This window comes from Poecile atricapillus, chromosome 12, assembly GCF_030490865.1.
Source record: "Poecile atricapillus isolate bPoeAtr1 chromosome 12, bPoeAtr1.hap1, whole genome shotgun sequence".
NCBI classification, from domain to species: domain Eukaryota; kingdom Metazoa; phylum Chordata; class Aves; order Passeriformes; family Paridae; genus Poecile; species Poecile atricapillus.
The window spans coordinates 14,190,227-14,211,443 of NC_081260.1; the positions used below are offsets into that span (position 1 = coordinate 14,190,227).

The window sequence follows — 21,217 nt, forward strand, 5'->3', positions numbered from 1 at the left end:
ACCCAGAGCCCAGACACCTTGACATTCCCTGAGGCACACAGGGGCTGCATTTACAACAGGGAGTGAAGGGGTTAAAGCTGCTTTGCAATGTGATTTAAAAAAAAAAAAGCCATTTCCTTCATGTCCAGAGACAGTTTATTTTCTGGGCATTCTTCGGGACGCAGGGAGGTGCCTTTTCTTTAAGGCATTTCCTGTAAGCAAGTTTATATTTGGCCTGGGGAGGGTGGGGAGAGGAGGTGGGTGCTGGGGAGGGTCCGTGGCCCAGCCGGGTGACCTCAGCTTTTGGCTCCTTGTCCCGAATTGTGGAGGTGGCAGCTGCAGGAGGCGCGGGCTGTCCCAGCAGGGCGAGGAGCGGGGTCCTGCGGGGTCCCACGTGTGCCCCGACAGAGCTGCTGTCACTGTGGTGAGGCTGAGCTGGCATCCACGGGCTGCTTTCAGGCCATCTCTTCCATTATCTTGAAGATGATGAAGATGAAAGCTGCTGAACCCCATATCCTGTGCTTGCTGTGGCTGTCTGCCCTCCCCCAGGATGGCTTTGATTGCCATTGAAAAGTCAAACAAGCCGACGTGGTAATGCACCAGATCAACATTCACTGTGTCCCTGGAAGTGCAGATTTAACTCTTTCCCCGAGGATATTTGATCCTTGATCCTGCAGCCAGACCCCGATGCCACAGGCTGGGCTCCCCCTGGCAGCACCGGGGTTCGAGTTTCTCCCCGATGTTCCCCATGCCAAATTTCTTCTCCCCCATTTTGCTTTTTCTTTTTTATTGCTGTGATTTCCTAACATCGGAAGAGGCGAGTTATGAAACTGGAGTTATCCAAACACGTCTTGTTTGAAGATAGCGTTTCATCCAGCAGATGCAGCTTCCTGCCCTGTAAATGGTTCCCATTGTTTTGCCTTGGCTCCTGGCCCCGGCAGCGCTGGGGTGTCACTCCGCTCCAGCAGCTGGAGGAGCGGTGGTCCCAGCCACGGAATGGCTGGACTGGGAGCACTGGTGCTCTGTAGGCAGCCTCTGAAAGCACCCGGGGGGCTCCCAGGTTAAGGGCAGGGCTGGCTGCAAACATCACCTGCGAACTGGGGTTGTCCTGTGCTGGGCCAGGCACAGAGGTAGCGCTGGTCTGACGGATGGTGTCTGTGTGGCAGGAAGCAGGGAAGAGAGGGTAGATAAAATGAGGTGGTGCTGGGTGATGTGGTAAGGACAGTTCCCAGCAGAAAAGAAGCAGCACACATTTTTAAATTTTATTTTTTTTTATTTTTAGTGTTTAAATGCAAAGAGATGGCTCAGAGGTGACCCTCGGGTGCTGCTGAGGCACTGGGAAGAAATTTTTTCCTGTGAGGGTGGTGAGGCCCTGGCACAGGTTGCCCAGAAATGCTGTGGCTGCCCCATCCCTGGAAGTGTTCAGGTCCAGGTTGGATAAGGTTTGGAGTAACCTGGTCTGGTGGAAGGTGTCCCTGCCTATGGCAGCAGGTGGAACTGGATGAGCTGAAAGATCCCTTCCAACCTAAACCATCCTGTGATTCCAAGATTCTGTGATCCCTGTGGAACGTGATGTGGGATCAAAGAAGTGGAAACAGTCAGAGTTTGTTGGTGAGCTGCAGCTTTGTGCCTCACGTTCCCCCTGGGCACGCGGCCGCTGCCAGCCTGACCTTGGGTGATGTCCGGCAGAGAGGCTCCAGCCGGCTCTGGGTGGCTGCAGGACCCCGGGCACAGGGAGATGCAGCAGGAGCAGGCTGGGACCTGGTGAGTTTTGGGTGGATTGTCCTTCCCTACCGGCAGAGCCTGCTTTGAGAGGAGCTGGGCGTGCCCAAATCTCTTCCTCCGACTGAGGAAGCTGCGGTGGGGATCATGCTGTCCCTGGAGCTCGGGCACGGCTGCCCTGCTGCAGCCACACCGTGAGGGTGCCTCTCTTCTCCTGCTCTCCATGGCCTTCCCACCTGCTTGAGCAGCAGGGATTGTTTTTTAATTAATTTTTTGTTTCTGTGAACACTGTTACAGGCTGGGGAGCTGCAGCTGTTGGCTCATTAATGAAGCTCTGAACTCCTTCCATGGCAGGAAGCAGTGCTGGACCCTTGGCTGAGCTCGTGGTTTGACGCTTTTCCTTCCTGCCCTTCTCAGTAAAGCCAACTCACTTTGCTGTGTTGTGGCCACCCCCACCTCAGCTCTGCTCCCTCCCTGCTTTGGGTGTCAATTTTTGTTTTGAGGGTTGGGTTGGGGTCCCCCAGGCAGGGTCCTGGGGAAAGAGCCTGAGTCTCGTGTCTCTGTTTCTTTGGCCACAGCAGTTGGACAAGGCAGAGATAGCAAGGTCAGGAGTCTCAGTGATTGGTGTTTGATAAGGTTCACTGATACTTTATCCGTGGTCTCTGAGGACAGAAGGAAACTTTGTGAGTTAAGAACATCTGTCTTGGCAGGGCCACATCCTCCCAGAGTGCTCCGTGCTGGCTCGGGATGGAACTCGAATCCTTGGAGATCCCAGTCTCTCCTTACTGCCAGTGCCCACAGAGATCTTGGCTGTTCTTGGGCTGTTCTTGGGCTGTTCTCTGGCTGTGCCCAGCTGCTTCACCTGGGATTTACCTGCTCTCAGGTGGTTCGTGCTGCTCCTTGAGCAGGGACTGAGCCGTGAAGGGCTCCTGGCAGCATGGAAGATGTTGTGTAAGACTGGGTTCCATGGATTATTGAGCATTTGTGTTTCTTGGCCAGGCTCCTCAGCCCATCGTGGCACGGAGTGATGCATCGGTGGCTGTGTCAGTGCTTTCCCTGTTTTTCCAGCACTTCTCCCCTTCAGCTCTCTCCAGCTCTGCTGAGGTCCTGGGTGGGGATGGGCACAGAGGTTTTTTTGCAGTGGAAGGGGGAGGAGATGCCATATCTCACCTCTCTCTCTCTCTCTGAGAATGCTCTGGAGGCTGAGGAGAGCAACGATCAGCTCCTGCAGCCCTGCTTGGTGCTCTCAGCCTGCAGGGACCTTGTGACACTCACAGGCAGGTGGGAATGAAACCCTCAGGGAGCAGCCAGCGGGAAGAGCAGTGAGTCCTTGTGTGCGGCGGTCACAGGTCAGTGTCACCTGTCACATGCCAGGCAGGGCAGCGGAGCGTGGCTGGCCGTGTGTGCACGGCTCTGGCTCAGCGAGGCGGTGTTGGGTGAGCAGCCACACATCCAGGCACTGGGACTGGGGGTTTTGGGCCAATCAGGGCATGATTTGGGCAGATCAGGCACTGTCTTGGATGGGGCTGGTGGCAGGTGCTGCTTGTCCCCAAAGATGCTGAGGTTGCTGAACTGTGCTGTGGCTTTGGGTTCCTTCTGAAAACTTGCATGTGAGTCAAAAATTAGTCATAAAATTAGACAGACAAAGTTCTAGAAGGGTGTGAGCTGCTTGATTGACCACAAACATGTTGGCCAACAGTGCTGGGGGAGAGCTTTGCTGAGGCAAAGGCTTCCTCAGAAACACCAGTGGGGCAACTGCTGCACACTGCTGGGACCGGAAAGGAACGTTTGCTTGGGGAAAGATGAACATTTTAGAGTGTTCTGATGGACACAGCCCTGACTGCTGGGCATGGTACAGCTATCTGGGGAGGTTCCTCCCTGTGTGATCTCAATGGCTATTCCAGGATGATGGTCTTGAGGGCAAAGTGTTCTTAGCATCACCCCAGGGAAGCTCTGAGCACAGGCTGGAGCCTTTGCCAGCCCTGGCACCAGCCCAACATCAGGAGGGGGTCTGAGACCCACGAGCAGCCCCATCCTCACCATGTCCAGCAGTGAGCACCAGTGAGGCTGTTGTGCAGTTGGGCCCAGACAGAAAACCCCAAGAGGGTCTTTCTCGACAAGTGACAAATCTTTTCCTTACAGAGGGGCTTTCACATGGAAGGGAAGCTGGAACAAACATGCCCGTTCCTGCCAAAGGCGCTGCTCTGCCAGTAACCGGCCTCTGCTTCCTACTGCAAGGGGTTCATGTATGGAGCTGGGGCTTCCTGCTGCCTGCTGACCCCTGGGCTTCTCCTTGGCCTGACCCCGGGAGCTGTTCCTCTGCTCCTGACCCTGCTGTCGGCTCTCTGGCTCCGGTGCGTTCGGCGTCATAACTTCCCGTGAGCTGGAATAGCTGTGCCAGGGGTGTGAGCTCCTGTGCCTGTAAATCCCTCAGAAGGCTGGGAAGTGCTTGCTTAATTAACCAAACTGAAGAAGAATTGTTTGAACCATGTCTGGGAAGCGTTCCACCTGGCTTACGGCAAAGGTCTTGGATTTGGGATTCTTTTAGCCACGGAATAGCCCAGATTCCTTCGCGCATCCTTGGATCCTTCCCGATCCACGGCTCTCTTCGATGTCCTGCAAGGCTTTGCTTGCCTTGGCTCCGCAGAAATGCTGTTTTTTATGTAAAGAGCCCCATTTTGGCCTATGCCCGGGTGCATGGTGGGCTTGGCTGTGGGAAGGGGCATGGGCAGACCTGGCTGTGCTGGATTCTCTGGTGGGAGGCAGAGGGATGGGACCATGTAAGCTGACTCTGCCATTCCCATGATTGGTCTTCCATTGGGATTCAGCATCTTGACTGTCAGATCAGCACAAAAGTCTCCAATAGAGCTTGAGGCCAGCATCCTGTCTTATAATATTCCCTGACATTCCTGGCAAGGAGACTTCTGCACTTTTTGAAATGTTCCTTTGTCCCTTTGGAAAATTGTGGCATCCTTTAAGACTTCTTCTAAATGCCATTGTCCTGCTGTCCTGGCATCTCCTGTTAGCTCCATAAAGAAAGGGAAGCCTTGAGTTTCAACTCCAGCCCCAACATCTCCTTCCAGTTGGGACAAAGGGGGACAAAGAAAGAGGTAGACCATGTGCTCCTGTTTGACTCAGTGACCACCCTGAACCTGATGTTCCTGATGTGTTTCCACCCCTGTGTACAGGTTTCACTGTCCCCCGTGTTTTTGGGATGATATTTGGCCTGTTACCTGAGCTTCCATCCTTGTCACAACCTGCCAGGACAGCAGGGTCTGGGGTCCTCCCTGGGGCCTGGGTCAGACCTGCCAGGTGGGAGCTGAGGGCAGGCAGGATGTTTTCCAATGCCACATCCCTGGATAGGGATGAGGGACCTGTGGTGTTCCTCACCGGGAATCAGAAGCAAGGTGAGATGATGCTCAGCTGCGGGGGTCTCACAGCTCATTCTGGGAATGATTTGTGCCAAAGCACCGGTTTGGGAAGTGCAGGCACAGGGAATGTGGTTTTCATTGCGGAGACTAATCCTGTGTCAACCACAGCTTCTAGCTTGGACCGTGCTGACCCCTCTGCTTTGGGCTGAGAGGTGAGCCAACTGCTGCTGTGTGGGATAGAAGCATTCCCTGGGCAGGTGGAGCACACTGGGCTCAGCACAGACCAGAAATTTGTAGACAATTGGGTGATTTTGTCTGGATATCTCAGATTGCAGTCACTGCTGTTCTTTTTGAGCTTTTAGTCCTCTTTGGTATCTTGAGGGCTGGGAAATTTATGACAGCCCAGCCTTGGCTGTGAGTTTTCCCATGCCTTGCACACAGAACCTGCTGGTAGCTCCTGCTGTTTGCCGGCAGCCGGCCGAGAGGAGCTTCAGCTGAGGCTCATGGCTTTGAACAGTCGATGTCTGCTGATGGGAGGGGGTTTTGGGGTGCCCACCCCTCTCCTCCGTCCCCGTGTACTGCCGGGCAGTGTGGGACTCCCCAACGGCCCCGCTCCCAGCGCCTGGAGCCGGCACGATACCGCCCTGCTGTGCTCTCATCCCTTTATTCCTCGGCTGGGAAGGGAAAGCTGCGGCTCACCTGGCGGGCCCGGGCTCCGGGCTGGGCAGGACGGGGCTGGGAGCGGATGGAGCCCTCCCTGCCGCCTCCACCCCCGCCGTGCGGGGCCGGGATGTCCTGTTCGCCGGGGACACGTCGGCTCGGCACAGCCCTGCCAAGGGGAGAACTGCAGCTCTGCCATGGATTGCCTGAGGGAAGGTCTCTTGCCGCCGGTGGACGGTGCTGGGTGGCCGAGGAGGGCGTGAAGGAGGCTGGGGGTCATGCTGATACTTTTTTCTGCATTTAATCCACGGGTTCCAATGAACAAAGCCGGGATTAACAGCTCCTGCCATGGTGAGTCTGCTCGTGTTGCAGCTCTGTGTTTGGACTGGGAGGCTCCAGCCAGCAAACGCTCTCGGGGGAGGTGGGAAAGGCTGTAAAATGACCTTTTTTTCTTGTTAAAGCTTTCTTGGAAGCAGCGTTTCCTGTGCAGCAGGGGGGTTTGCTCTGGCTTTTACACAGCGGGGCGAGGGCAGGGTTCAGAGGTGTCACTTGTGTTGTTGTTGGGGTTTTTTGTTTTGTTTTGTTTTGTAATCTTTTCTCGAAAACTAGAATTCCCTTCACCTTTTTTTTTTTCCCGTGCAATGCTCGGCAGCTCCGGGGGGCGTGCGGGGAGCCCGGTGCCCTGCTGGGACACTGCGGTGGCACCAGGGCAGGGATCAGAGGGGCGATGGCAGTGCCACAGCTCGGGCTGGCATCAGTCACACCGCCTGCGGCTTCCCGTTCCCCGCTCTGCTCCCCACTGAAAAGACCTGCAGCCCTGGCGATATTTGGGGGTTTTTCTGGCAGAGCCAGCCAAGCCGGGGAGCACAGCGTGCCAGCTCCTCCTAATCTCCGATTGTTTCCTGAGCCTCAGCCAAAATCCTTCTGTGCGAGCCCGACCCCCGGCCCTGCCAGGGGTGCGATGGTGCTGGTGCCAGCCGTGCTCTGGGATGTGGCATCGCCTGCTGACACCAGTTGGCTGATTTCAAAGCAGTTTTCAGAAGGAGGAGAGGAGGAATTAGAAAAGAGCGGGGTTTGGAGCCCCCGGAGCTGTGGGGAGCGATGCCCAAGCAGTGCCAGTGTGTTTGGGGTGCAGCAGAAGGGGGTCCTGGTGGGAGAGACCTGTGAGCTGGTGACAGTCCTTTCCCTGTGCACACAGACCTGTGTCCCCCTGAGAAATGTCCCTTGGCTGCATTCTGAAACTCGGAGTTCGGGATATGCCTCGATGCGTGGCTGTGCCTGGAGGGGTCCCTGCAGGGACAGGGGTTCTGTCCCTGCACCCCCACGAGCTGAGGGGTGTCTTGTGCTCAGCTGCACATCCAGGACTCCTTCGGGCTAAGCTCCTGAGTTCTGCAGATCTTCCTGATGTGGGATGGGATTTCAGCAGCTCAGCAAGGAACACATACAGGTCCCTGGGCAGCAGGGACCAGCTGATAAACCAAAGCTGGGGCTGGTGGGGAAGGAGGCAGGATCTTGTGCTGAGCTGGTAAATACTTGATTTGGGGTTATTTTTGTATTTCTGCCTTTAAGAGGGGAAGAAGAGCCCTGAAGTAACCCTTTGTGCCTCTGCTGGGAATTCAGTGCCTGTTCCTTCCTGCGAGGGCTTGTGCCCGTGCCAGCGCTGTGGCAGTGGCCACCGGCTGGTGACAGCCGTGGTTTGGGCTTCCTGTCCCTGGGGGTGCATAGGGCTCCCACCAAAGCTGCTGGAGCATGAGCATTCTTCATCCAGGAACGGGGTGGGTTTGTGATTCTGTACAGCATGGAAAAGGCTGCAGCAAGACCACAAGGGAATTCTGCTCCATGGGTTCCTCTGGCAACACACGTGTTTATGCCAAATAAATGCATACAAGTAGGAGGGAATTCCCTTGTGTGTTAAGGAAGTAACTGTTCTTTAGTGCCTGAATTTAGCAGTAGGAGCTGGGGGTCGTTCCTCGGCGTGGGAAGCAGGACAGCAGCTGCACCAGGTCACATCCATGGGAGATGCAAATGCTTCAATGGGTGATTGGAGCTGAGAGCTCCCTGCAGAGCCAGACCTGCTGCTGGATCTGTTTTTGTAGCAGAACTGTTGGTGTTTTCCTTTGACTTGGCCTTCCTTGGCCTTTGGTGGTGGCTGGTGTTGGGTCTCGTGCAGTACTCCAGACATTGACCTCAGTCCGTGCTGGGTTTAACACTCTTCCAGGTGGTGAAAACTGGACTTCTGCTGTTGTCTGTGTAAAGAAACGATGTGAGGGCTCCTCATGGGGAGGTGCAGCCTGGCTGGTACCTGTGGGGGGTGATGGATGCCATGCCTGGTGTTGCCAAAGCTCTGGTGCTGCTGGCTGCCCTCAGAGCGACAGTGTCTGCTTATCCAAACAAAGCACTTGTGAGATCATTGGGATGGACAACAGGAGAACAGTGTAATTCTAGAAAGGGTGGACTACAGGATGGGCAAGGTGGATTAATTTTCTTCAGCATCTGAGTAGCTGTTTTCGTCTTGTTCCTTGTGGGTGCTTCATGCCTTGAAGTGTTCTAGGCCAGGCTCGACGGGGCTTGGAGCAGCCTGGGGTAATAGAAGCTGTCCCTGCCCATGGCAGAGGGCTGGAATGAGATGATCTCTAAGCTTCCTTTCAACCCAAACTGTTCTGGGATTCTCTTCTGGATTTTTTTTCTGGCTTCAGCAAACACCAAAGAGAAGGAAGGAACTTCACCCCCAGCCTAGATCTGACCGAGGTGGCTGGTGGCTGTGCTGGTGGTGCACAGGGTGGGCTGGAGCAAGAGGCTGAGTGCTCTGAGCTTGCTTTTCCATTTCAGAGATGGAATCCCAGGTTCCCTCCATGCTGGGCTTCCCCTCAGACTTGGGGGGCTGCTGCTGTGTGCTCCCAGCACAGTGGGACAGTCCTGCCCTCTCTGTTGCTCCTCTGGGGTCAGAGCAGCTGCAGAAATGCAGGTGGGGGAGGCAAGGACGGATCAGGGTCCTCACCTTCCTGGCCCTTTGTTTCTGTTCCTCTCTTTTTCCATCCCTTGTTCCCCCCAGACATCTGCTCTGCAGCTGCAGCCCGAGCAGCAGGACGTGTAACCCCCGAGCTGCCGCAGAGCTCCTGCTCCCGAGGGCTCGGGGAGGAGGTGTCCTGTGGGCCAGAGGGGCTACAGGACTCTGAGGAGCTGCCTGGGGGAGCAGGAATCTGGAATTTGCTGTGGGACACTCCTGTAGCCATCACAGCAGTGCCAGGGGACACTGACTTGGTCCTGCTGCCAGTATCCATCGTCTGGCATGTCCCAGAGCCCACCAGTCCTTCCCTCCTGTGCATCCCATGCCCCTGAGCGTGGCTGTCCCCTGTTCAACCCTGCCCTGTGGGGTCTGTGAAGATGTTTTGGTGTGAAGAAGGGACTTGGGTTAGTGGTGGCCTTGGCAGTGCTGGGCTTGATGATCTGAAATGGCTTTCCCAGCTTAAACCATTCCATGATCTTACACATCTTTTATTTTTTTTGTGGCTAATATGTCTGCTTCAGTGCTTCTCTCTCATCTTTATTAAAGACAGCACTGGCTGCAAACCTGAAATTAGGTTGTTCTGAGTGATGTTTGTGGAAGCAGAGGTGTTCTCTGGGCAGGTTGAGCCCACCACCTGTCCCAGGTGCCAGCCTGTGAGGGCAGGAGCTGCTGTTGGCTGGTGCTGCAGCATCACCTCGGTTTCCTGGTGGCCATGTTCCTGTGCTGGCAGCACAAAGCTCTGCACACCGTGGGTGCAAAAGGCTGGTTGAGCTGTTAGAACAGAATAAACCAGACCTGAGGCTGCTGTTGGGCTCGTTTGAGGGGAGGAAATGAGAGCTACCACATTCAGCTGATAAGGGTGGTCACACAGCCCTGGAGCCCAGCCGGGGGATGAGCGGGGCACAGATAAGGTGGGGGAGTGCTCTGGGGAGCTCTGATGGTGCTGCTGGGGCTCTCCATGCCCAGCCTGCATGGATTATGATCCAGATCTGATCCAGACACCCAACAGCTGCAGTCTCCCTGCCCCGTGGTGGGCAGAGGGGTTCCTGTCTGGCTTGTACCAGCCGGTGCTCACAGACACCATCCAGCAATTCCCGTGCAACCTCTAGGATCATTTTCACCCTGGGATGTCCCTCATGTTCCCAGCAGCTGTCTGGGACAGGAGCAGGGTGGCAGAGGGCTCTGCTGCCATCCCCCCTGCCAGGTGCTATCCCCAAGGAGCGATGCCCTTGGACCAGACATTTCAGGGCTGGAGGTGAAGGAGGCATTTGAGCAATTCCTGGTTGGTGTCATAGCAAGGAGCAGTTCTCAGAGCTTACGAGACCTTTTTACTGTGTGAAGGTTAATTATGGAAACCTGCCGTGTCTGGGAGAACATCCAAGAGCATTCCTCATTCCTGTCCATGTGCCCTGTCCATGTCTGTGCTGGCAGCTCCCAAATCCCTGTGCTTTGCTGAGTGGAGCTGGAAGCAGGAGGTGCCCGTGGCTGTGTGGAGCTCTGTGTGCCTCCTGCCCCAAGAGCCCAGCTGGGTGGGCAGTGAGTCCCAGCTGTGCCCAGTGCCGGGAGGGCACCGTGGGGGCTTCCTCCAAAGCCCACTGGGAGGGTCTGGGATTGGCCCTTGGCTGCTGTGGGAGGGATGCCCTGTGGAGGAAGGCAGCTCTGATTTCTCCAGGCAGAGTCAGTCCCTTTGTCCCTGCTACCTTCGGTGTGAGTGGGATACACCTTTCCTATGGGACACCTGCTTCAGCTCCTCGTGCTCTCAAGCAGTGAAGGCACATCCCCCTGGTTCAGGAGATGTGTTGGGACTTTCTGTCATTCCTGTAATAAACAGACAAGAAACTTCTGCTTACAGACGAGAAGGAAAGTCCCTGTTGTAGGCAGTTTTACTTTCAGGCAGGATGGAAAAAAAATCACATCAAAAAGAAAGAAAAAAGGAGCAATTCTCTCCCCTTGGTGCTGGGGTTGAAGCTTCCCCCGCAGTGCCAAGCAGCTGCTTCCAGCTTTCCATGAGGTAACATGCGAACGATTTTGTGGCGGGGTTTTCTCCTCACACACTAATTGGCTGTGTGGGACGTTTTATGGGGATTTGGAACCTTTCTGTGGGAAGCTGAGAGCCTGGCCTGGGACTTCTTGTCAGCTTTGATTGTTAAAGTGAAAGTGCAGAGCTGGGGTTCTGGGAAGTGGCTTTCCTGCCTGTAGTTCTGCTGGCCTCCGGTGTTCTGGGTTGCTCATTTTAGAGCTTTCATGGAATGTCCTGGGCTTTTCCCTGTCCACGCCTGTTCCAGGCCAGGGTGAGGTGGATGGAGCACCAAAAGCACTTGAGAGAGAGCTGTCAGGCCCCAGACACTCCACAGCGAGGAGCCATTCCTGCTGGAGCCACCAGTGTGTTGCCCCAGGGAGATGCCACAGCACAGTGACTGCAAGAAGGGGATTGGGGAATTCTGTCCCTTTTTTTTTTCCACTTCAGTGCTGATTTTCTTCCTTTTCTTCTGGAACAATGTGAGCCTCTTCTCTTCCTTCATTTTTGATTTCCACCCCTTCCTGGGGGTGTTGGGGGTCAGGGTGTCCTGGCTGGGGGGGCTGGACCCACTGATGGACCATGGTGGCACTTGGGTTACAATCTCTGCCCCTTGCTGGGTGCAGGGATGGGAGAGCTGCTGTGGATGCCTTTTCCTTGGGAAACTCCATTCGGCCTCAACAGCTGCTGGACAAGGGCAGAGGCTTTGCTGGGGGAGAATTCTCTGGTGGCTCATAGGATTGTGCACCATTGGGAGCTTTTTCCACGGAAGGTCTTGGTGTTGGTTTCTGCCATGGGGTTGTCCAGGCTTTTCCTGAGGGCTCATCTCCTATGGGGAGCTTCCTCTGGAGCATGAAATGTAATGGGGCTGCTGGTCTACCTTCCCTGCGTGCAGTCAGGAAGCTGGTGGGATTTATCCCCTGGTTTCTCAGGGATGCACAGACCCTGCCTGTACCCTGTGCCTGCTCCTCCTGCTATGCAGCTGGAGTGGGACAATTTCTGCACCATTTAAACCTCAGATCTCAAAGATACTGAGGTGCTATAAGCTCCTGGAAATTGTTTTCTGACTAGTGGAGGCAAGGAGAGGCTCTTTGTGCCCTGCTGAGGGTGGGTATAGTGTTTGATGAGCCTATATTAGACATCAGAGAATCCTGGCATCTGGAGATGCTGGAAACCCATCTCTGTCACTGCTGCCTGGAGGGTGGAGGGTCTCCAGGCAGCAATCCCTGGGCTCAGGCTGGATTCCCAGTGGAGGCTGCAGCCAGGGATGTGTGCTGGGCTCAGGTCCCATCTCCCTGCCCGACGGTGAGGCTCCTGAGAGGTGACAGGGAGGGCTGGGAACGCGGCTGGAATGGGTGACCCTGTGCCCAGCGTCCGGCCGTGCCCCACGGCAGGAGTGTTTGCCTGCCCGGCCTTTCCTGCACTTCCCTGGGAAAGCACGTCCGTGGGAAGGGCGGGAAGAGGAGGAAGCTGGCTGCTGGCTCCCTCTGGGACAGGACACTTGGAAACCTTTTCTATGACAGCACTTACACACGAGGAGGGCTCAGCCTGGGCTGGCCAAAGCCCCCCCCCCCCCCCCCCCCCTCTAGGGGGCTTCTCCCTGTTTGAGGGGCTCCAGGGGATGCAGGACTTGGCACAGCAGGCAGAGCCTGGACCTGGTTCCCGGAGAGGAGAGGTGGAGGTTTGGGGCCCTGGCCCCCTGCCAGCCCGTGTGTGGGGGAGGCGGAGGAGGGAAGGAAATGTCGTGCTCTGACTCCGCATTTCCACCACGATGATGGGTGGCTGAGCCCAGTCCTGCACAGAGCATCCTGCTGCAGCCCTGGGCTGCTCCCAGCCTGCTGGGGTGGCCGTGGTCACGCTGGGTGTCACCAGGCTCCAGCGTGGCCCCAGCTGTGCCCAGCCATGCTCTGGTACCAGCTGAGCCCCGCTGCGGGCAGGGGTGAGCTCAGCCACGGCCGTGCTCCTGCTGCCCTCCGCCAGACCCGTTCCTGGGGCAGGATCCATGGCACAGGTGGGAGGTTGGTGCTTTTGCTCATGGCTGGGGGCACACGGAGCTGCAGTTGCTGGCTGGGATTGACCCCACGGAATTTCCATTGGGAGTGGAGGGGTGGAGGAATTGGGCAGGAGTGGGAACTGGCAGGGGCTGTGGGAAATGCCTGTCCCTGGGTCCTGCCTGCTCCAGGAGTGTGGGATGGATCTGCTTCCAGAGCTGGCGTGGCCAAAGAGCATTCCTGGGACCACCAGCCTTGGTGTCCTCCTGCTGGACAGATGCAGCCATGGGGTGCCCTCCCCACGGGGTGCTGGGTTCTTTGGGAGGGATATGATGCTCCACATGGACCAGCTAACCCAGGATTGCTCCAGGGAGTTCCTCACTGGGATTGCTGGGTCTGAGCCCTGTTGGGGGCAGGAGGGATCAGCCCTGGGTTTTGGCAGGACTCATGGCACAGCTAATGACAGCTGTGAGGTCTGGACCAAGATCCAGATGCTCATTCTGAAACTTTCTTACCAAAACTTGCCAAGTATGTGGGTCAGGGGTTTTGGCTTGGTCCTGTCCTGAATTGAGCTGCTTATTTGGAGCTTTTATTTTTTTCACTGCGTTTAAGTTTGGAATTGGGAATGCAAACTGTAGCCAGAGCTCTGGCCCGAGGCAGTGGGTGGATGAGGATGGAATCAGGGTATTCCAGTGCTGGGTGGGTCTGGCCTCAGCCCACTCAGTGCCGGGTGGTGCCTCTGGGAGGGGCAGACCAGACCCTGAGGCTGCCAAGGCATTTTCTACCCTTGAGGTCAAATGTTGTCACCCTCAGCAGTAGAAATGTCATTGGGCCGATGGGTGCTGACACTTGGCAATGACTTGCTGTGGCTGTGGGAGCTCTGGGCTGTTTTCCCTCAAGTTCTCTAAACAGGAATTTCCCAGGAAATCCTGCTGGCTGCTGAATGGGCTCGTCTGGGTGATGGCTGATCCCTGTGTGAGGGGTGGAAACCAGCTGTGCAAGGGGTGAAGAACCCCCACCAGGGATTTGGTGGCCACTGGGATGAACACCAGCTTGAAGGAAGAGTTGGGGAGGGCTGGGTGGTGGGGAGGAAGGGCTCCTTTGGCAGCCTTTGCTCAGGGATGTTTGCAGAAGTGATCAGCCCTGAGCTTTGATGAGCTCTGAACTCATGATTACAAAGAAAGATCTTCCTCTCTTGCCTGGCCAAGAATTGTGTTTGGGTTGATGAGTTCAGAAACAAAAAGTTTCATCAGAAGGTTAAAGCAGTGTCTTGTGGCCCTGTCATTTAGGTGGCATCACTGTCACCTCCTGCTCTTTGCCCGGTGCTGGCAGAGAGCTGCAGCTGAGCTGTGTCTGCCCAGGACCCCCACTGGCTCTGCAGGGTGCATCTCCTCTGCTCTGTGCAGAACGTGGGTTTGGTGTCAGGGCTCTGGGGGGTGGGCTGTGTTCTCAGGGTGTTGCTGCTGCTGCTGGGATGCTCAGGCTGCTTCTTTGCTGTCTTACAGAAATCGAAGCCAAGAAAGCGTGCGACTGGCTCCGGGCAGCGGGATTCCCCCAGTATGCCCAGCTGTACGAAGGTGAGAGCTGCCTCCTGCCTCTGACCCTGCTCTGTACCTGCTCAGAGCCTGTATCTCATCCAGATTCCAAGGGGGGCTGCAGGGACAGCACCCACAGCTCCAGGGAGAGGAGGGGACAGGGGGGGTTGCTCACTGATTATGTGACTGTGTGTAACACTTTGAGCTCTTGGTCATGGCCTGGAGAACCAGCCAGTTAACTTCCCTGCATTCCTGAACTTTTCCCCTTCGGGCAGGGCTCTGAGGAATCCTGGGGCGGCTGCTTTGGCCACGGACAGCCAGGCTTTGGAGAGCCATCAGATCTGATGAGGTTCAGAGAATGTTTGCCGTGGGTGGGAGCATAGGGGCAGCCAGTGTAGGTAACGTGGAGAGCAAGCATGTTCTCCCTCCTTCCATCCCTCCCCACTCCCACAACCCCTGTCCTACTCCAGCCTGCCCTGCCTGGAGCAAACCACATCCCTGTGCCTCCCTGGGCACCGGCCATGGGCATTGCCCGGCTGGAATTCCTACTGCCAGCTCCTGTGCCAGGCGCCCAGGGCGGTGGCATGGTGGCTGTGGTGGTGGCTCTTGCCTCGGGCTCAGCGGTGTTTGGGATCCATGGTGGGATCCTGGCCCCGGCTGGTGTGAGGAGCGGCGGCTGCAGCCGGCCCCGTCTGGCTGGACAATAGCGGGAAGCGAGGCTCTGGTGGCCGCAGCCACGGTCATTGTTCTGCCGGGCACTTCCCCCGCCCCCCGCAGCACCAGCTCCCCAGTGATGGCTTTATGAGCAGCTTGTTTGCTGCCAGTGCCTATTTTGGGGGCAGGCCCCACGTGCAAGGACAGGCTGGGTTCCTGCTGGGACACCCAGCCCCAGGTGCTGGCCCCAGACAGTGCTCACAGCTGGGCAGTGAGGAGAGGTGCTGGTGCTGGAGTCTCTGAATGAACCAACCCTTCTCCAGCCTCTGTCCACAGAACTCCCCACATCCTCCAAGGGTTTCCCTCTGTTTCCCTTCCCGTGGTGATCATGCTCCATGGCTTCATGAACAGATGGATTGAGACCCTTGGAGCTGAAGGTCCAGGTCCCACATGCATGATCTCGGGAGAGCTGTCTCTGAGTGCACAGGGATGAGCAGAAAACTGAATGGAAGCCCTTGGGCACCTTATCACCCTCACCAAATGTACCTGGGAACCTGGGCATGCACCACCTCCAGGTCATCTCCATCCTCTTGGATTTTTCCTCCTCTTCCCACGCCTGCTGCTGCCCTTTATCCCTGATGGAGCAGCTGGCTTGGGATCTGCCACTGATGTCACTTCCCTCCCCAGAGTCGTCATTCCCTCTTGACATCAGTGCTGTGAAGAAGGACCACAGCTTCCTGGACCAGGATTCACTCAAATCCCTGTGCAGGTAACGCTCCCTTGCCCTCCTGCACATGGAATCAGCACAGGGATGTGCCACAGACAAGGGCAGCAGCCCAGGCTGATGGGGTGGTGGGCTCAGGAGGGTGCCTGATGGGGTGGTGGGCTCAGGGGGGTGCCTGATGGGGTGATGGGCTTAGCAGGTTGTCTGCCTTTCACCTTGGCTGGGCTCAGAGCCTGCTCCAGCACTGTCACTCCCTCAGCTGTTCACATCAGGGAGCATTGCTGGTGGTGGGTGGTTCCAGGGAAACAACAGGTGTTTATGCTCCATGTGATGCTGGTCCCAGTACCAGGCAGCACAGCCCAGCTGTGCGTTTCCACCTGGGCACGGCGCTGCTGCAGCTGCAGGTTTGGAGCTGCCAGCAGTGGTGTGCAGGGAGCAGCGTGTGCGGGACTCGGGCAGAGCAAGCCAGAGCTGGCAGGCAGAGCGGGACAGTGACTGGATGGTCTGTCTGCATGGGCCATGTGTCACTCGGTGCTGCGGGTGACTCAGCCCTGCCTCGGCTCTCGGGACGCATCATCACACCCGTGTCCCTGCGCTGGCTCCACGCTGTCCCTCCCACCCAGAACAGAGAAGAGGCAGGAGCAGGGTCTGTTTGCTGTTTGTTTCCCAGCAGAGAGGCTGCTGTGCTGGGCAGGAGGGGATTCCTGTGCCATTTCCTGGGTGCAGTGAGGCAGGAGGTGATGGGAGGTCCCTCCCTCTCTGAGCTTTCAGCTCCTTTAGTCATTCCCTGTCTGGGGCACAGGAGCTTCTGAGGTGATTTTGCTTTAATAGCCTGGAGCAGACCACCCCTGCCCACTTGTGGAACTGGTGGCCCCAGCAGCTGGCATGGGCATGGCCTGGCTTTGGCTGCATCTGCTGGCATTGTCTCCTTGTCAGTTGGGTGTTCCTGTGACCATGGGGCCACAGCAGCAGGTGGCAGGTGACCAGCACAGCCAAGGCTCTAAGGCAGGGAAATCAAAAGAAGCCAAAGCCATCCCTGTGACTGCAGCAGGGCTGGGACAGGGGCTGGGACCAGGTTAAAGCCTCCCTGTTTCTTGCAGGAGGCTGATGACCCTGAACACTTGTGCCTCCATGAAGCTGGATGTTCACTTTCAGCGTAAACAGGTAAGTCCTGGATGCTCGAGGCAGGTGAGGGGCTGAGGGGTGCAGGGGATCATGTGCATGATGGTGGGTCAGTGTCCTGGTGAGCTCTGGGACTGCCCTGGGCACAGAGTGGCTCCTGGAGGCCTCCACTGCCAAAGGGGTCCTGAGCTGGTTTAAGGGGGTGAACACGCTGCTGCCCTCCCCAGCTGGGGCCATGCTGGTGGCTGTGGCCCTCTGAGGTGGGGGGATGTGCTGACCCTCCTCGGCTCCAACTGACTGATCATCCCCTGCTCTCAACCACCCACAGAATGAAGACTCCGAGGAGGAAGACCTGTGTGCCATCAGCAACCGCTGGGCCTTCCAGAGGGACAGCAAAAGGTGGTCGCGGGTGGGCTCCGCCGATGTCCTGTCCCAGGGCTCGGAGGCCCCAAGCTGCGCCATGTGTCCGGTGTCCAGCCGCGAGAGCGTCCTCACGGACCTCAGCACCAACCCTGAGGCCACGTCCCTGCATAGCACGGGCAGCGTGGGCAGTGTGGGTGGCACGGGTGGCACGCTGGGCACTGCAGCCATGACATGCGAGCCCCTGTCCCTTCTGCGTGCCACTGCCAACGCCTCCAGCTGCAGCCAGAGCGAGGGTTCTGCACCGGAGCAGCCCTCGGGCCAGGGAGAGGGCTCTAAGGAGAAGCTGAAGAAGCGACGCTCTCGCAGCTTCCTGAAGCGGATTGAGTCCCTGCGGAGGAAGGACAAGGAGAAACCCAGCCCAGACAGGAGGCTGGCTCCACGCAGCAGCGCCACTCTCCCACCGGGATGGGGCTCTCTGAAGAGCAGTGGGGACCTTGCAGCCACCAGGACCAACTCCTCTAAAAAAGGGATACCTGCCTCTTTCCACAGCAAAAAACACTTCTTCTCGGTATCATACAGGACTAACCGCCTGCTAGGCCCTGGGGACACCAAGGGGAGCTCTAATCCCAAACGCAGCGGAGTCTACCTGGAGGATTACAACACGGCCACCACCGCCGGCGGTGCCTGGGCTGCTGCCGAGTGCCAGCGCCGGGCTCGCCATGGCGATTGCCTGGTCTATATCCCCTGTGACCACAAGCCCGGCACCTTCCCCAAATCCCTTTCCATTGAGAGCTTGTGTCCCCTGGCCGGCAGCTCGCTGACCCACTGGAACGCAGGGAGCGCAGCCGTGGGGCTGGGAGGGGGTGGCAGCAGCAGCAGCGTGGAGGGCTCGTCCTCCCCGAGGGGCTTTGCCCGCCGGCGCCGGGGCTCCTGCAGCTCCCTGGGCAGCCGTGTCAGCGTCTACGACAACGTGCCGGAGTTCGGCAGCAGCGAGGATTTCTGCAAGGACGGGGAGGTCACCTACGAGAACCTCGACGACATTCTGCAGCACGTGTGGGGGCTGCAGCAGAAAGTGGAGCTTTGGTGTAAAGCCGTCTTCCCTGGCCTGGATGGGGAGGAAGGGGGTGAGGAAGAGGAGGATGAGGAGGAGTCGGACTCGGGAGGGGAACCCTCCAACCTGCATTTCGAAGAACAGTCCATGTCGGATGTTGGCACCTCTGCCAGTGACTTTGATAGCACTGGGAACTCCCTCAACGAAGCTGAAGAGATGGAGACACGGGAGCGCCGGGATTCGGGGGTAGGAGCATCACTCACAAGACCCTGCAGGTATCACAGAATCCCGAGGTGGTTTGGGTAGGAAGGGATCATAGAGACAGTCTCGTTCCAACCCCTCTTCTATGGACAGGGACACTTTCTCTTCGCTCCAAGCTCTGTCCAGCCTGGCCATGAGCGCTCCCAGGGACGGGGCTGCTGCAGCAGGGAGGGGTGCTCAGCCCATGGGTCTGGGGAGCAGCGCCTGATCCCGTCCCCGGGGGGCTGGATGCCCGTGTTCCTGGGGGGGGCTGGATGCCCGTATTCCTGGGGGGGGCTGGATGCCCGTGTTCCTGGGGGGCTGGATGCCCGTGTTCCTGGAGGGGGCTGGATGCCCGTGTTCCCGGGGGGGGCTGGATGCCTGTGTTCCCGGGGGGGTGCTGGATGCCCGTATTCCTGGGGGGGGCTGGATGCCCGTGTTCCCGGGGGAATGGATGCCCGTGTTCCCGGTGGGCAGAGGAGGGAGGGCAGCGCTGCTGGAGCCGCACAGTGCGGGAGCGGAGCACAGCGCGGGCCGCTGGTGCGCTCTGGTGGCCGCAGGACACCACTGCCAGCACTGCCACTGCTGCCGGCCCTGCCTACCTGCACAGACCCCTGATTAAAGGGGTTTTCATTAATGGCAAGCGTAAACGCAAAGGGCACGTGCCTCCCCTGTGCCAGTATTCCCTAGGGCTCTCCCCAGGACAGCTACGGCTGTTTCCGAGTTCTGTGGCTTTCCTCAGCCAGTTCTGCTGGTGCCAGAGGGTGATGTGTCAATAACCATGAAGGAGTGGAGAGCAGAGAGGGTTTCCTTAGCTGGGAATGTCCCGTGTGTCCCCAGAAAGCTGCGTTGGCACAGCTTCCAGAACTCCCACCGGCCCAGCCTGAACTCAGCCTCGCTGGAGATCAACCGCCAGTCATCGGCACAGCTCAACCTGCTCCAGAAGTGCTCCCTTCTGCGGCTCACAGCCATCATGGAGAAATACTCTGTGCCCCACAAGCAGGCGTGGACGTGGTGAGCTGGGGCAAGGGGGGCCAGGATGGAGCCCACAGGCTGCAACTTGTTCTGTGCCCCCAGCCTGGGGCAGCTTCGGGGTGTGGAGGGGGAAAAGCTAAACCAAGGGCTCTCTGCTCTGGCAAGTGTGAGCCAGAGCTGAGCCCCAGGCTCCTGGCATCATCTCCCACTGTGGGAGCTGCAGGTGTTTGTGGGGCATTGAAAGTGCTGCAGCAACATTAGAGAGTGGGACTTTTGATAGCTAAGTATCAAAATATTTTAGCTTAATAAAAGGTGCTGCCATTCCTGCTGGGAAGCTGCCTTGCTTGTATTCCAAATACTGCAGAAATGTGTGTGTGTGTGTTCCAGCAGTTCTACACTGCTGTCTGTGTGACAGGGTGCTGAGGGCACTGATCAGTGCACTGACGTCTCTCTGTCCCACTCTGCAGGACTGTCCCCAAGTTCATGAAGAGGAGTAAAGTCCCTGACTACAGGGACAAGATGGTTTTTGGGGTGCCACCCATTGTCAACGTGCAGCGGACGGGGCAGCCCTTGCCCCAGAGCATCCAGCAGGCCATGCGCTACTTGCGCAGCCAGTGCCTGGACCAGGTGAGGCCGTGGCTGCTGGGCAGCACCACTGGGATTTGGGGAAAGAAAAAGCCTTAGGGGTCCTGTTGTTCACCTCTTGTGGCCTGTGCTGAAGTGGGAGGATGGGATTTTCTGTGGGGGCCCAGCAGCATCCCCTTGGCCATCCCTCACTGTGTCTCCTGTGGGTTCAGGGATGATCCCTGTGGGGAGGGAGTGTCTTTGCCTGTCCCACAGGTGCCCACCCAGGCCGGTGCCCGCTCACCCCCTGCTCTGCCCCGGCAGGTTGGCATTTTCCGCAAGTCCGGGGTGAAGTCCCGGATCCAGGCGCTCCGGCACATGAACGAGACCAGCCCTGACAATGTCAACTACTCGGGGCAGTCAGCGTACGACGTGGCCGACCTGCTGAAGCAGTACTTCCGTGACCTGCCCGAGCCCATCTTCACCAGCAAGCTGACCGACACCTTCCTGCAGATCTACCAGTGTAAGGGCCGGGCTGGGGCAGGCCGGGCTCTTGGGGAGGAGGGGTCCCTCTGTTTGGATGGAGGGGGTGGGTGGTGGCTGTGGGGACACCCTGCTGACGCTGCCCCGTGCCCGCAGTCGTGTCCAAGGAGCAGCGGCTGCAGGCGGTGCAGGCCGCCATCATCCTCATGCCGGATGAGAACCGGGAGGTGCTGCAGACCCTGCTCTACTTCCTGAGCGACATTGCCTCGGCTGAGGAGAACCAGATGACGGCTGGGAACCTGGCTGTGTGCCTGGCCCCCTCCATCTTCCACCTCAACGTGTCCAAGAAGGAAAGCACATCGCCCAGGTGAGGGCTGGCTGAGCCCCAGGTCCCCAGTGCTCCTTCCCTGCCTGCTGTGGGAGGGGGCCAGCAGGGAATGGTGAGACATGGGGGGCTGTTGGCTCTGCTCTGTGACACAAATGAGAGCCATGGGGGTCTAGAGGTGCCCACCTGATCCCCCACAGGGCCATGCACAAGAGGGGCACCATGGGGAAGCCGGACCAGAAGGACCTCAATGAGAACATGGCCGCGACACAGGGGCTGTCCCACATGATCACTGACTGCAAGAAGCTCTTCCAGGTGGGTGGCAGTGGTGTCCCAGCCCAGCACTGCCCATGGGAGGTGTGACGTTGCCAGCAGGTGCTGATCCTGGGGTGGGCTGAGCGCACCCTTCCCTCAGTGGGACAACAGCCAACAGC

General features: G+C 57.8%; 1 protein-coding gene across 4 annotated transcripts in view; it reads left to right on the plus strand.

Annotated features, from left to right (window-relative positions):
* Window positions 1-21,217, plus strand: part of STARD8 (StAR related lipid transfer domain containing 8) — a 41,905-nt gene that overhangs the window by 17,783 nt on the left and 2,905 nt on the right. For 2 of the 4 annotated variants that reach the window (XM_058848246.1, XM_058848249.1), the window contains 9 exons: window positions 14,253-14,324; window positions 15,624-15,705; window positions 16,761-16,824; window positions 17,111-18,471; window positions 19,277-19,450; window positions 19,879-20,038; window positions 20,300-20,498; window positions 20,615-20,825; window positions 20,984-21,098. In XM_058848246.1, coding sequence (XP_058704229.1) covers window positions 14,253-14,324; window positions 15,624-15,705; window positions 16,761-16,824; window positions 17,111-18,471; window positions 19,277-19,450; window positions 19,879-20,038; window positions 20,300-20,498; window positions 20,615-20,825; window positions 20,984-21,098 — 2,438 coding nt within the window. Of the gene's footprint in view, window positions 1-5,848; window positions 6,084-12,429; window positions 12,768-14,252; window positions 14,325-15,623; window positions 15,706-16,760; window positions 16,825-17,110; window positions 18,472-19,276; window positions 19,451-19,878; window positions 20,039-20,299; window positions 20,499-20,614; window positions 20,826-20,983; window positions 21,099-21,217 lie in introns of those variants that run through there. The other 2 variants (XM_058848247.1, XM_058848245.1) reach the window with 2 other exon arrangements.